Raw genomic sequence first — 15,636 nt, forward strand, 5'->3', positions numbered from 1 at the left:
GGTATTATGCCCGAAAAAGGTTACACCCAAAACACACCCCACTCCCAACTACAGGCTATTTACACTACATCGTTTCCCACTTGGGTTACTCTAGGATCCCTGTCACCCTACTGGTCCATTCTAGGATCCTAGCAAGCTATTGTTATGCATCCCCAAGCTAAGTCCTTTCGCAAGCACAGTTCAAGCTCAATGTATAACAGAGGGCATGTTGAGGAGCATCTGGGGGAGGTCTCCTATGACTTTGATGCCTCTGGCTTGCACAGGATCTGTTCTGTGCATTCTGGAATCTCCGGAACCTGCACCTGTCATTTCCCCAGAAAGCGCTTTCCTGGGGGCACCTTCTTTGGGAAGCTGTAACTCAGACTCCATAAATCCAAGCTTTACCAAACCTGGAGGGCAGGTAGAGGACAGTCAGCTGGAGATAATCTGTGACTCTGGTGTCTCTAGAACACTGGGGGACCATCCTACACATCACAAACCTCAGAAACTGAATGGTTTGTTTGGCGGCTAAAAGTTGGTGATGGTTCGTGGTTCGCAGACTGGGCACACCATGAACCACGAACTGAACTCCATTTCCCCAGTTCGTGCCCATCCCTGTGTGTCAATTGTCCCGCAATTTTGATTTGCTTGAAATTTAATGTAATATTATATCATACAAGGGTGAATTTTTTTCTTTGCTTTGAACATGTCTAAGCTTCTATATTAAACATGAATGATCCCCCCCCCCGCGCGCTGTTTTAAAAACACTGTTGGGATACAACACCTTTAATTTTTATTTACTATGGGATTCACAGTGTTCTCCATTCTTAACTTCGCAGTCATTCTTCCGTCCATTCATTTTATATTGCTTGTTCACAGTTTCGACCCAGTATGCAGAATAACACACCAGTAATTTGGATAAATGGCACGGCACAGAGCTTTTTGGTGCATGTTGTTTGGCATGACAGGGGAAGGCCCGCCTTTGCTGTCTGACTGATGGCTTGCGCCTGTATTTATCAAATCAACCTGCCCTGCGGTATCTCGGGTCAGGACTAGCTTTAACGTGAGAGCGTGACTTTGTAGGAACGGCATGTTTTGTTTCCAGGAGGAACTAAGAAGGGTGGGATGTGTTGAGCAGTGACCTGTATCAGGCCCGTAGCCAGGATTTTTAAATTCAGGGGGCCTTTAAATAAGTCGGGGACACACTGCCCCCCCCAAGGGAGCACCACAAATAAAATAAAAAATTGGAAGTTGGGGGGGGGGGCTGGCTGGATGGGAAGGCAGGGGGGGCTTGGTGGTAAGTCGGGGAGGCAGGCCCCAAGATGCCCCACTGTAGCTACGGGCCTGACCTGTATGCAACCACTCCACTCCACAAAGACTGAAGACTTCCTCCAGCTCCAGCAGCCCTTCTCCGGCAGAAGAGCCCTTGATATTGGAAAGAGTTTCCGTAGGCTTGAGGAAGGCTTCAGATTTTTCTGAGTGGAATGGTAGATTACTGGCCAGTGGCAACCACTGAAGGGGCGAGTTAGGAGGGAAGCAGCAGGAGGAAGCCGTCACTACCACCACTACTGAGTAGCCATGGGGAGAGAAGGGAAATTACCTTTGGGAGATGGGAGGCAGGGATCAGCTGGAACTGATGCTGTGCAGCTGTGTGGCGGCTTTAGGGGGCGAGAATCTTCCAGTACTAGCTGTTAATGTCAGTGCCATTGCTGTGCTGGGCGCACCTAGCCAGTTCACCTCTGGAGCCAGTTTGGTGAAGTGGTTAAGTGCATGGACTCTAATCTGGAAGAACTGGGTTTGATTCCCCACTCCGCCACATGCAGCTGCTGGGTGACCTTGGGCAAGGCACAGCTCTCTCAGAGCTGTTCTCTCAAGAGAAGTTCTCTCAGAGCTCTCTCAGCCCCACCTACCTCACAGGGTGTCTGTTGTGGGGAGGGGAAGGGAAAGGAGATTGTAAGATGCTCTGAGACTCTGAGAGAAGGGCGGGGTATAAAAACCAACACTCCTCCTCCTCCTTCCACCTGAGCTTTTCCCTCCTTCCACCATCATCTTGCATCTCCTGCTGGTTAAAGGCATTGGATCCCCCCTCTCCCTTGGTCAGTGATCACTGGTGGTAGCCTACCCCAGCGTCCAACAGCATGCCCACTGGTTGCAATAAACCAACAAGTCTGGCTGTGGCTTTTCTGTCACCTGAGGCAAAACAAACAAATGCCCACCTCATATTCTAACCCACGTCTAGTCGTTGGCTTCCTCTTTGATGCTGCTGTTGGGGAAGTACATCCAAGATGGTGCTTCTTCTGAGATGAAATACGGAACCAGGGATGCTTAGGTTTCTTTTTTAAAGTGCCAAAACGTTGCTAAGAGCAAAAGGTGATGTATTCCTGGATCAAACTGAGCCGTCAAACTATGGGATCTACCAGCTGTGAGTTATAGAAAAGAAGAAAATGAAAATGTGCAGAACATATAAAACAAAGTGTTTCCACTTTACAGGTCTTCACTATATTCTCTGTCTTGGGGATATTGTGTGGATCCCTTCTGTTAAGACTGAACTTGAATCACAATTGGGTTTTGAAAAGATTTATATTGAGAGAATACTCAATTCTACAATGACGTTAAATAAGGTAAGCTTCAGGTAATGTTGTTGTTGGTTGGTTAATGGTACTTGCTCCCCTCTTGAAGTTCATTCCTTTTGGAGAAAGTCTTCTGGATGAGGGTGGTTCTTTCCAGTGGATTTTGGTTTGAAATCCCTTCCTGTTCTCATCCTGTCTTCCCAAGGGTGACAGGGATATTTCTGTTGAAAAGAGCAAGAGTCCAGGAGCACCTGATCAAAGATCACTGCAGACGGTGACTGCAGACATGAAATTAAAAGATGCCTGTTTCTTGGGAGGAAAGCTATGGCAAACCTTGACAGCATAATAAAAAGTAGACACACCACCCTGCCAACAAAAGTCCGTATGGTTAAAGCAATGGTATTCCCAGTAGTACTGTATGGCTGCGAGAGTTGGACCATAAGGAAGGCCAAGCACCAAAGAATAGATGCTTTCAAACTATGGTGCTGGAGAAGATTCTTGAGAGTCCCTTGGACTGCAAGGAGATCAAATTAGTCAGTCCTGAAGGAAATCAACCCTGACTGTCCCCTGGAAGGCCAGAGACTGAAGCTGAGGCTCAAATACTTCGGCCACCAAATGAGAAGGGAGCACTCGCAGGAGAAGACCCTGATGCTGGGAAAGACTGAAGGTAAAAGAAGAAGGGGATGGCAAAGGATGAGGTGGTTGGACAGTGTTATCGATGCAATGAACATGAAACTGAGAAAACTCCAGAAAACAGTGGAAGACAGGAGGGCCTGGTGCAATGTGGTCCATGGGGTCGCGAAAAGTCGGACTCGACTGTGCAACTAAACAACAACAACAAAAATGAGTTTTCACGAAAGCTCATACTGTTAGATCGCCGCTAACAAAGATCTCAGGAGTGATATCAGCAAAAGTGAACAGCTTTATTGAAGGTTCGAACAAGCGCTTGAATAAGTAATAACCAGAACAATTTAACATTGGGAGCTAGGCTCCTTTTAAACATTCCCGGGCTAAGGTGGCTATGCCTCTGTACAATAAACAACCAATGAGGTTGTGCGGATAACGTTCAATTAGAGTCTTTCCCTCGCAGGGAACTGGTGCAGTCCTGATTGGTCGCTGTCGTAAAGCGACCAATAGCATGTCGGTTCGAAGGAGCCTTTCTCGGGCTCGAGCTTAACATGGGGAGTGAATACGACGAATCATGTAAACCTTTTCAATATACTACACATACCCTGCCACAAATTTTGTTACTGGACTCTACTGGACTCTTGCTCTTTTCTACTGCTATAGACAGACTAACACAGCTACTCATCTTGATCTACCTCCAGGCAGGGCTCTTTTTGTAGCAGGAACTCCTCTGCATATTAGACGACACACCCCTAATGTAGCCAATCCTCCAAGAGCTAACAGTAGCCCCTGTAAGGAGAGCTCTGTAAGCTCTTGGGGGATTGGCTACATGAGGGGTGTGTTGCCTAATATGCAAAGGAGTTCCTGCTACAAAAAGAGCCTTGCCTCCAAGGATGTTTCTGGGATTTCAGTTTTCTGCGAGACACTATTTTCCCCTCATTTCCCCCCCCCTCTTCCCCTTCACTGCAAAGGGGCGAAGGAGAGGAGACAGAGTTCTGTTTGCCCGGCACAGCCAAACAAAGGAATTGACCTGAAGGGCTGGGCCAGCATAAGCAGTATGGTGGGAACACCTGGGGAAGAATATGAATGCCAGGATTGAACTGGCAGTTCTCCCACAAATGTGCCCCTCCGAGATCATCATTAAGAGTCATTCCCAGGATCCCCAGCAATCACACTCAAGTGGAGTCTGGTGCGGGGAATACAAACTTTTCCAATTGCAAAATTGCTCTTCGGGCCAGGATTATAAGGCTGAGGAGAGTTTGGGTACTAACAGCAACACGCACTGCCTAGGCAAATACTGGGAGATTTGGGGGGGGTACCTGGAGAGAGTGGAGATTGGGGAGGATGTGATGTCGCTTGCAGGAGATGCTCTAGGAGTTTCCCCATGTATCTGTGTTAAAGACCATAGAGGAGAAATCCCTAGAGTGTCACTATGGAGACATTTTCCCCCCATCTCAGTTCCTTGAAGGTGGGAGACTGGAGCTGGGAGTGGCAGATCCCCAGTGGTGTAGCATGGGTTGCCAGTGCCCGGAGCAAGGCAAGGATTGCACCCCCCTAACCTGTGGACCATTAGCACTCCCCGAGTCCCTTCCACCAGTCCGGTATTGAACCTCTTACCCCCCCCCCCAAGGACATGTATTGTATCTTAAGAAAATAGTGATGTAATTAAAGTGAAATGAATGTAATGCTAATATGGTATACTCAAATTTATTTAAAATCGCCTGGTTTTAATTTGTGCAATTTTTTCAATAACAGTATTGAAAATCTACATTGAAATCTCTCTCAATTTGACAGTATTGCTAGGTTACTCAGTCTTTCTTGGCTCACTGGAGATCTCTGATGCATTTTGATTAATTTAAGGACAGTATGACTGCAATTAGCAAGAAAAAATACTGTAAAATGTTACGTGGGAGCATTTATTTGCCCCATCATGTTGAAAAACTGTGTCAGATGTTCAAACATTGGGAGATTTTCTGTTTGAGGGGGAGGGCGCACTATTTTTTATTTATTATTACTACTTTTTTTTCTTTTGAAATTTTGCGTTCCTAAGAATTTTGTGCCTGGGAAGACCGCCCCAGTGCCCCCCCCCCGCTACGCCACTGCAAATCCCCCACTAGTTCTGGCCAGCTGGGGAAGCCTACATTGCAAGAGATTATGTAGCAGATACTGTAGCATGGATGCGACCAGTGTTCCCTCTAAACTGAGTTAGTGTGAGCTAGCTCACAGGTTTTTTGCCTCCGGCTCACACATCTTTGTCTTAGCTCAGGAAGGAGGGCTCCAGAGCAAATTGATGTATGCAGTAGCCCAATCGCTCGCTCACAACTTTAATGCCAGTAGCTCCCAAAGGAGAATTTTTGCTCACAACACTCCACAGCTTAGAGGGAGCACTGGATGCGATTGCTCACAAAATGATAGATTGTTGTGCACAAGCTTTGGGTTCAATGGTGGATCAAACGGTTGCTTGCAGGTTGTAGAGGGAGACTCCATTCAGCCAGAGTCTGATAGCTGGGTCAGGAGTGTGGTTGTGTGAACTTGGGATCTGATCTGCTCCTCTCAGGGAGGCGTTCCTTAGAAAGTAAGGTGACGCTGCCTTGCCATCAACCACCCAGACATAGTTAAGTCACTGCCTGCTGCTGGTCCCCATCATAATAAGACCTCTGCCTTTTCATCTTCCAGACTTGAATTTATGGCGATATCATTTGCTTTATACCAGGATAATTTCTTCATTCAAGCATGTGCTTGAATTCATGACCTTATGACTTGTGTTGCACATAGAATAATCTCTTATAATGACTTATAATGATTTATGACTTGTGTTGCACATAGGATAATCTCTTCAACTTGCCCATTAATGTAACCTACAACATGCATTATATGTAGGGGATTCTTGCTCAGATTTGCTCAGATTTTGCTCAGATTTTTGCTACAAAGAGGACTTTTCTGCTCAATTTAGCTATAAGCCATGACAGCACAAGGTTACATTTGACTGCAAGTTACAAGCACAAAGTCTTGTATCTGAAGAAGATTTCGAAACAGGATATTAGCCGGCATTCGTAAACAACTGTTGTTTTTGTGCATTATTGATGATGTCCGTGAGCCAGTTTGGTACAGTGTTTAGGAGCACGGACTCTAATCTGGGAGAACCGGGTTTGATTCCCTGTGCCTCCTCACGCAGCTGCTGGCATGACCATGGGTCATTCACAGTTCTCTCAGAGCTATTCTGGAAAGAGCAGTTTCTGTCAGAGCTCTCTCAGCCCCACCTACCTCACAGGGTGTCTGTTGTGGGGAGGGGAAGGGAAAGGAGACTGTAAGCCGCTCTGAGACTCCTTTGGGTAGTGAAGGGCGAGGTATAAATCCAACCTCCTCTTCCTCCTTTTCTACTGCTGCTGCTACTACTACTGCTACTACATTCATTAATTTTGTGCATTACCATTTATGCGTTTATACTATTTCTGTTTTCATGTATATGTGTTGCAATCATCTATTGGCTCATCAACATTTTTAACCTCTGGTACTTTGCACATTTCCCCCCTGTGCCTTATGCAGAGGTTTTGCCTCCTTTTTTGTCCCCATCATAATACTTCAACAGCTACTCAGCAGACAGGAATTCAGTATGGAAACTCTTGATTGTATGTGTTTAAGATGATGGGAGAAGCTCCATCAGCTGTCGCCCCCCCCCCCCCCTTTTGTGGCTTTTACAAAACCAGGGACATATCGGCGATCTGATAACTATTTAAGAGAGATCCACAGAGGATCAATTAAGTTAGCAAGTTAGAAGGCCAGTTAGGCAATGTAGACTCATCTTATATGTTTTAAGGCGGAGTGCGCAAAAACGAGGAATTTTTGCTTTCGCCCCACATCCCTGGGTTATGGCGATTGAGTATGGTTCACATGGAAAGCAACTTCTTGTTTGTCAATCGAGAAAGATGATCCATGTGGTTCTCTGACAAGTCTCTGCCAGATTCCCACCAAAGATACACTGGAGCAGCTTGTGTGTTCAGTCCTGAGCGCGGTGTCAGAAGCGGAATCTGACAAAGGAGACAACAACAAGAGAGACTGTATCTTCTCACCGTGGCTGGAAGCCCAGACGTATCTTGTCCATTCTGTTGACCAGATCAAGCTCTACACAAAGGTCTGCTTTCACTGTACTGTGCGTCACTCCAAGCTAGTTTAGTGAACGTAGTCTGTGTCCAAACATTAGCAAATACCAGGTTACAGAAATTCTATTGCAAATGTGTAATTAAGTTGAAACTTCATCTTTAATGGAGAAGTCAAAACTGGGTTTTTAAGACAGACGACCCGGCGAAAAAGTTCCAAAACAAAGCAAAACAAATATGAGCAGGCTTAGCAAAATGCATTATTCGCCCGATCCCTCCTTCCCTGGCAATGAAACCCTCAGTCGTAAAATGTGCTCTGATCCTTCGGTCTGTTTGCACTGTCCAAGGCCCGTGTACACTCTTAAAATATGGTAATTTCTGCAGGCCAATTGACATGCTACAAAGTCCACGTGGCAGACACGTGACCACCACACGGGCTGTGGATCAGATGTGTGCCTGGAGTGCTGTGTTTTGGAATTGAATTCACAGGCATGTGGGGGTCCAATTCAGATCAGGACAACGGCACACATTTCCTGGCCTGAAATGGCCCCATACGTGTGCGTTTCCTCAACAAGGCAAATAATGACTCTCCAGGGATATTCCAGGTTGGGAAATGGCATGGGCAATGGAAGCTTAAGTCCCATCTTACTGATGCCATGGTCCTGATCCAGACTGGCCTCTGCATGCCTGGTAATTGAACCCCTAGTCCAGAACTCCAGGTGCTCTTCTCTTGATGGGGCCGCATGTCTGATGCATGGATTTTGTAATGTGTGAACAAATAATAAATATTCTTATATGCAGGGGTCATTTCCTGCAGGAGCACACAGGAGCAGAGCTCTGGCAATAAAGAGCCCAGGGGGCGGGCACATGCAACAAGCCCCACCCTCTGCTCCCAGAAGCCCTCAGTCAGAGCAAGAAACAACCAGGTAAGTTGCAGAGCTCCCCCTGGCCCAAAATAGTCCAGTGGCACCTTTAAGACCAAGTTTTATTCAGGTACAGGCTCTCCCTCCTCTGCGAGATCTGCACGTCCCCCCCCCCCCAATAGCTAGCAATCCAAAACAGTCCAGTGGAGCCTGAGTGGTGGGTGTTGCCTTCTGACACACTTCTGGCGATGTCAGGGGGTGTGGCATATGCAAATAAGTTATGCTAATGAGCTCCTGCACCTCTTTTTCTACGAAATGACTCCTGCCTATATGTCTAGGTTGTGATCACAGCGTGGAACCATGGCTGCCTTGCAAAGGGGTTCCCGTTTCCTATCATACACATTCAAGATAGGAAGCCATGATCTCTGTTCCTTCAAGAAATCTCCCATTTTCAACATCAACAGTCATCCTTTCCTTTCCTTTAATCTGATTAAAGCTCCTTGACTAAAAATCTCGAGCAGTCAAAAACCCATCTGTTAAATAGCATCGTCTGGACACAACACTAAACCAATGGAAAAATCTCACAACAGCAAGGGTGAGGTTTGGAAATCTGCCAGATAAAAGGAGTCAAACTAGCTTGTGATGAAACGAAGAAAAATTATCTAGGTACTGTGTTGAAAACCTATTTCTATATTCATTTCTATAAAGAGGCCCCTCCAACAACATACGTATTAAAGTACCAATTTTCCCCTGAGAACAATCACAAAGGAATCTTTCTTAATCTTCCCTTCATAACAGGAGTGGGCTGCACATTCAATCGTGTTAATGAGAAAGCTCTAAAGTAATTTGGGAGGGTTAGATAAAAAAACATAGGAAGGCAGCAATTTTGGTGGAGGAAAACGAAAAAATATGGAAGAGCAAACCCTGCGGGCGTGAGACCATGTGCTCAAGTAATCCCTTCCTTGGATCTTCTTGATATAAGGCTTAGCAGCTGCGGGTTCCAGGCCCTGGATAATGTCAGGATTTAGTCCAATAAGATAGAGTCATCCTGTAATATAACAGCATCTGTGACTTCAGTTTCTGTAGCCTTCCTGTTCGTGTCAATCACAATACCTTGAGTACCTCTGCCCCAAGTCCTGAGTCTGGTGCTTTTAGTGCATATGATACCAGTTCCTTCCTTGGTTCCAACATAGTTCTCATGTTTGACTTCAATTGCTAATTTTTACATCCACATCTGTGGTCCCTACTGCAGCTGTGCCCTTGCACCTTCTTCCCCGTTTGGTGTAACTTGTGCCTTGGTCTCCAGAAATGTTATAACTCCGTAGTTTTCTGAATCTGAGTCAGTTGCAGAATTCTCCATACTCTGAGCTCAGTGTGGCTTTTCAGACTGTTTTTATTGATTGGTTGATTTGATTTACATGCCACTTTTCACACATGGGATTAGGTTTAAATTCTCCTTTTAAAATGTTTATGCGGAACTAATCAAGAGTCTGGCTTTGTGGATACGCAGTCATTTCTGCAAGGCACAGATACTGTGTACCGGTTTGGACAGGCTGATAAAACGGCTCTGATTTCTCTGCCTGTGTATCATGCTCTTCAGGCGGCAGCTAAAGATTCCTGGGAAGCATAGAAAGGTTACAAGAAGATAATTATTTCTTTCTTTTCCTTCATCCAACTCCAAAATTCAATGGTAGCCTAGGCATCATACGACAAAGTTGATCAGGACCCCTGCTCAGTGACCACTGGGAAGGAAGCCTGAAAACTAGGTGTTATAGGCTGAACATTTTACTCTGTCATTGTCCTTTCCCTATGTATGTCGTATTTCAGGGCTCTCTTTGTAGCAGTAACTCCTTTGCATATTAGGCGACACGCCCCTAATGTAGCCAATCCTCCAAGAGCTTACAGTAGCCCCTGTAAGAAGAGCTCTGTAAGCTCTTGGAGGATTGGCTACATTAAGGGTGTGTCGCCTAAAAGGAGTTCCTGTTACAAAAAGAGCCCTGCAAAGTTGTATGGTATGTTGCAACCGCTATCGATGGGACCCTTTTCATCCCTTATTGATCACCCATCAGATGATAAACCACAGGTGACTCAGACAATAAAGGCAGAGGCCTTTTGGTTTTCAAGTGACAAATCAGTATTGCCTGTTGTAATGTGGATTGTAGATTAAAATGGACAACCGAATCTTTTGCCAGCCAGCCTGGCTCCAGTCAGTGGCACTGATTTTTTTTACAATAGAGCTTGGATTAAAAATCCTTCAATGGCATTGCTGTCCACCTCCACTTCAGAAGATGTTCTGGAGAAGGCATATTCAGTATAAAGACCCTTGAGAGCCCCAAATTCGTCACTCCAAACATCAATGCATTTCGGTGCTGTTCTTTTTCCTATTTCTCTAGTGATTGTCACTGATGAGATGCCAGTCTTATTCTCAATGTTTTTACATCCCTGCCTGGGAATTAAGATCACAGGGAGAGGCCCTCCTGATTGTCCCACCAATCAAAGAAGCTTGTCTGGTGGGTCTTTCCCAAAGTAGGGAGTCTTCACTTAGTCTGGGGGGGGGGAATTAGCTTGGAGACAGAGTGAGGGGTGGGTAACTGAGTTCTCCGCCTATCTATACGGGGATTATGCCTATGAGAACTCTTGAAAATAAACAGGCAGTTATTTACAGGAAAGGTTTTTTTTATTGGAACAAAACCAAAACAGGATAAAACAAGGATGCACACAAGAGCTAACTAGGAAGATCAAGGAGGAAAGGAGAAAGTGTTGTAAGGATGGGTGATAATTACTGGTCTTGAAGAGGTCTGCAGAAGCAGCTAAGTTGACGAGGAAATGGCCAGCATTTCGGGAAGCAAGAGAGAGGAGAGTGCTGTCAAGTTGCAGAGGATTTATGGCAACCAGTGTTCCCACTAAGCTGAGTTAGTGTGAGCTAGCTCACAGTTTCTTAGCCTCCAGCTCACACATTTTTGTCTTAGCTCAGGAAGGATGGCTCCAGAGCAGACTAATTCATGCAGTAGTCAAATTGCTGGCTCACAACTTTAGTGCCAGCAGCTCAGAAAGAACTATTTTTGCTCACAGGGCTCCATAGCTTAGAGGGAACATTGATGGCAACCCCATAGGGTTTTCAAGGCAAGAGAAGAAATGGAGTGGTTTACCATTGTCAGCTTCTGGGTAACAATCCTGGACTTCCTTGGAGACTCCCATCCATGTACTAGCCAGGGCCAACCCTACTTAGCTTTCAAGCACCAACAAGATTGGGCTAGTTCAGGCTATGCAGGTCAAGACACAGTGTGCCATTAATTTGCTGGTGCAGGATATGGTGATGGCCACTGGCTTAGATGTCTTTGGGGGACAGGACTACCAGTGGTGCCCTCTGTGTTCAGTGGTGGTATGCTTCTAAGTACCAAAGAGTGGGAAAAAACCCTATTGCTTCTATGCCATGCTTTCCTTTTGTAAACAGGATGCAAGGCTGAATAGACCCTTGGTATGATGTAGTAGTGATATTCTTACCAAGCTGGATCTTATAGATCTATTCTATTAACAAATGGACTTTCCTCTGACAGGTGATGCTCTTGAGTCAGGGGAATAACAATGTAAAACAAGATGAGTAACTAGTTGTAGATTTGTTTTGTGTTACAATTTCTTCAGACTCAGGTGCTTGTATATTTTGGAGTGCATTGTGCCAGCTATGGAACTGAAGGTTTGGTGCCTGCTTAAGAAAAGGGAGTAGTTTGCTCCTAATATAAAATTTTAATGGCAACTATAGGTGAGTCTCAAGAGTATATGTTCCCTGTAATGGTGAGGTTTATTAATTCTGTGAATGAGGGGGGGAAAGTTTCAGTTCAATTCATGGTCATTAATATGCACAATATTGGTTCAATGACAACATTTATTAGTGTATTGTTATTTGTATTTTTAAGGAGGTTCCTTCATGAAGGCTCAGTTGCTTGCACTCTTGGAGAGCATTTTGCCATCAGTAGAACAGAAGGTTTTGTACTTGCTTATCAAAAGGGACTGGCTTGCAGTTGCACCTTATGTAAAAGCTGAATTGCTACAGTAGGAAGATAACCACAGAGAAATGAGAGAAAGATAATTAATGAAGAATGAAAACCTCCAAAGAAGTTGTAACACGAAACGAGTCCACAATAGTTACTCGCCTTGTTTTATATTGTTTTATAACAACGTAAGGATGAGACCTGTTGGAAATGCCGATATAAGATTATTTTAAGGGTTGTTATTGCTATTTCTCTATGTTGATTGTGAAATTCAGATGTAGTTTTACCAAATAAAGTATAGCAACCTATATATATCACAGTGATTGTTCCTTGTATTTATTATGTCATTTACACTGTGATCCTATCTATTTGTTTTTCTGCTTGAGTCGGGGGCAGGCACCCTCCACCAGGGAAGGTGCCTTTACTGACAGGTGGGACCTGCAGGATCTAACCCATCATTCTTATGAAAACTGAAAAGTACTGAGACTTACTTAGTGAATTCAGCTCTTATACTTTATTCGGGGAAGAACAAGACCAAGTAGCCGGCTCACAGGCCAGCTTATATGCCCCAAGAAAAACACCACCACCCCACCCCCGTGAATGGTCTATTTACACTGATTAGATTATTCCTGGGGAGTCTAGGTTCCCGATTGGCTGGGAACTAGGATCCGAACGTCTATTGTGTTTGGGAGCGAAGCTCAGGTACCTCACCTGACCGCATGTGGAACCGGCCGAAACTGGATTGAGCACATGGCTAGGTCAGGACACAACAAAAACAGGAATACGTTTTTGGCTACAAAGTATGTGAAGGTGGGCTATGGAAAGTCTGTTGGCCGGTAACTTTCTTCAGTGGACATTTGCCAGGCTGGGTTGATTTGTGTGACGCTAACAGAGGGAGAACAAGTGAAGAATTAACTTCTTTCTTGCTTGTAAAGATCTACATTTTGTGGGACTGAGACCGTTATCATCTAGCAGATAATTTAATTTTGTTTTGCCTTGTTTATGTTCCAGATATTCCAGCAGTGGATTACTAATTACAGGGCTCATAAACTCTTTGCTGGGCTTGAACAAAGCTTAGTTAATTTCGCATCCCTGTATCCCAAGATCAATGACATATGGCAGCAATGCTATAATGCTGGCAATACTATCATTCAGTATTGGAACGAAAGCCTGGAATGTGGTTTTCCAGATGAGGACTGCAAACCAATGAATGAGTAAGTCATACTTTCAAATATTATTTTGACTGTTTGTAGTAATATCTATCCAGATGGTCAGCCGTGTTGGTCTGAAGCAGTAGAACAAATTTAGAGTCCAGTGGCACCTTTAAGACCAACAAAGGTTTATTGAAGGTATGAGCTTTCGTGTGCATGCACACGAAAGCTCATACCTTCAATAAACCTTTGTTGGTCTTAAAGCCAGTTTGGTGCAGTGGTTAAGTGTGCGGACTCTAATCTGGGAGAACCGGGTTTGATTCCCCACTCCTCCACTTGCACCTGCTGATGTGACCTTGGGTGAGTCACAAGCTCTGGCACAGCTGTCCTTGAAAAAGAGCAGTTTCTGTCAGAGTTCTCTCAGCCCCACCCACCTCACAGGGTGTCTGTTGTGGGGAGGGGAAGGGAAAGGAGTTTGTAAGCCGCTCTGAGACTCCGAGTGAAGGGTGGGGTATAAATCCAATCTCTTCTTCTTCTTCTTCTAAAGGTGCCTCTGGACTCTAAAGTTGTTTTAGTAATATCTTTCTGTTATTTTTATTGTGTTGAATTTTGCCTTTGGTAGTAACCAGTGTGGAAAGGTCTCACTTATGCGGGCGTTTTATGACCAGTTAGAAGTTAAGTATTGACAAAATAAGATTAAGTGAAGAATAATAAGAATGAAAGATGAAGTAGTTGTGAAATTGTAATGAGAAGATATGCATGCAGAATGTTAAATTGGAAATTTTAATATTACTGTCTCACCCTCCTTCTTCCCCTTCTCCCCTTTTTGTATATAAACTAATAATTTTTTTTAAAAGCCTAACTTATGGCCACAATTCCGCTACGTCCCATTGATTTCAGTGGAAGAGTTTAAGTGCGTACCTCATCAGTGGACCTTTGAGCACTGTCCTATGCAGAATTGCCCAATCTATGCCCACTGAAATGGATGGGCCACTCTGCACAGGATTGCAGTGTTAGATGTATTGACTGGGTCTGGGTCTTGCCACAATGTTCTGAGCATCTGTGGCTGGTTGTATATAGGCTTAAAACTGCAGCCATTGACTAAGAGATAAATAAATAATGATAATCTTTCAATTTATTGATCGCTCAATCCTGCAGAGCTTGCTGGCTCTGAGCGATTTACAGTTACTCATTTTTCATGAGGGACTAACAATGCTTTGTGCGGTAAGGGAGGACAACATATATACATCTTAAATTGCACACATTCACAGCCGACGAGGTGTCTCGTTAAATCCAATAGATTTGCGAATGAGCTTGCACGGGCTCAGGCTGTTTGTATTATAAAACCTGAACATGGAAAAAGGGTAAAAATGCTAATCTGTGCAATACAAGGAGCGAAGAGAAATTATTTTTATTTATTTATTTTTTTTATTTATTTTTCGCATTCATATCTCGCCCATCCTGTAAACGGGCTCAGGGCGGGTTGCAACATTTTAATAAACACAATAAAATTTAAAACACATTAAAACATATAAAATCAGTAGTCATGTTTATGCAGAAGTGGATCTCTAGTTCGATGTCACAGCAGTCATTGGTCCAACCCATGGCCGCTGACACCATGTTAGAGAAGTTCTTTCTTTTTTTTTAGAAGTTTGTTTATTGTTTTTTTAACATTATGTTCAAATACTTTTCATCATCGGATTTCCAAAGTACGAGTCATCTATACATTACTTTCTACCCATTTTTAAACTCTTGTCCATCTTTTAATTACAACATTTTCATCAATCCCATGCAATTGAGCATGTATCCTATCCATCTTCCAATATTTTGCCAACAAAATCCTAGGAATTGTTCAGATATACAGCAGAAAATACAGCTCTCGATGTGTTTGTTGATCATCTGATACAACATTTAACAAATAAATCTCCAGATTTAATTCGACATTTACACTGCCATGTTAGAGAAGTTCTTGACCATTAAAAAAATAATCTCGTGGGGGCTTTTGGGGGGGGACCGTATTTGCCCCCTGGCGCCTTTCCACATTTCAAAGTGCCCCCCCCAGTGAAAAACTTCTCTAAAATGACGTTGGTGGCCATGGGTCAGATTTGTGGCCGCCGTAACATTTCGTTTGGCCCCTAGCTAACAAAAGACCTGAGGTGTAACCCTATGATACGTCTTAATGTTGTTTCTGTAGCTCTGTGCAACATATAGGCAGGGGTCGTTTCATAGAAAAAGAGCTAGGGGAACTCATTAGCATAACTCATTAGCATATGCCACACACCCTGACATCACCGGAAGTGTGTCATAAGGCCACACACCCTGCCCCCAACAATCCCGGCCGGCGGCGGCGGCCTTGCAGC

At 44.4% G+C, this 15,636-nt stretch overlaps 1 protein-coding gene across 1 annotated transcript in view; it reads left to right on the forward strand.

Moving 5' to 3' along the window:
* Positions 1–15,636, forward strand: part of ABCA13 (ATP binding cassette subfamily A member 13) — a gene marked incomplete at its 3' end in the record, with an annotated part of 314,376 nt that overhangs the window by 36,032 nt on the left and 262,708 nt on the right. The window contains exons 8-9 of the mRNA XM_015425808.1: positions 2,470–2,600; positions 7,138–7,308. Of these exons, the coding sequence (XP_015281294.1) occupies positions 2,470–2,600; positions 7,138–7,308 (302 nt within the window). The remainder of the gene's footprint in view (positions 1–2,469; positions 2,601–7,137; positions 7,309–15,636) is intronic.

This window comes from Gekko japonicus, unplaced genomic scaffold (genome assembly GCF_001447785.1).
Source record: "Gekko japonicus isolate JY-2015 unplaced genomic scaffold, Gekko_japonicus_V1.1 scaffold2006, whole genome shotgun sequence".
NCBI lineage: Eukaryota > Metazoa > Chordata > Lepidosauria > Squamata > Gekkonidae > Gekko > Gekko japonicus.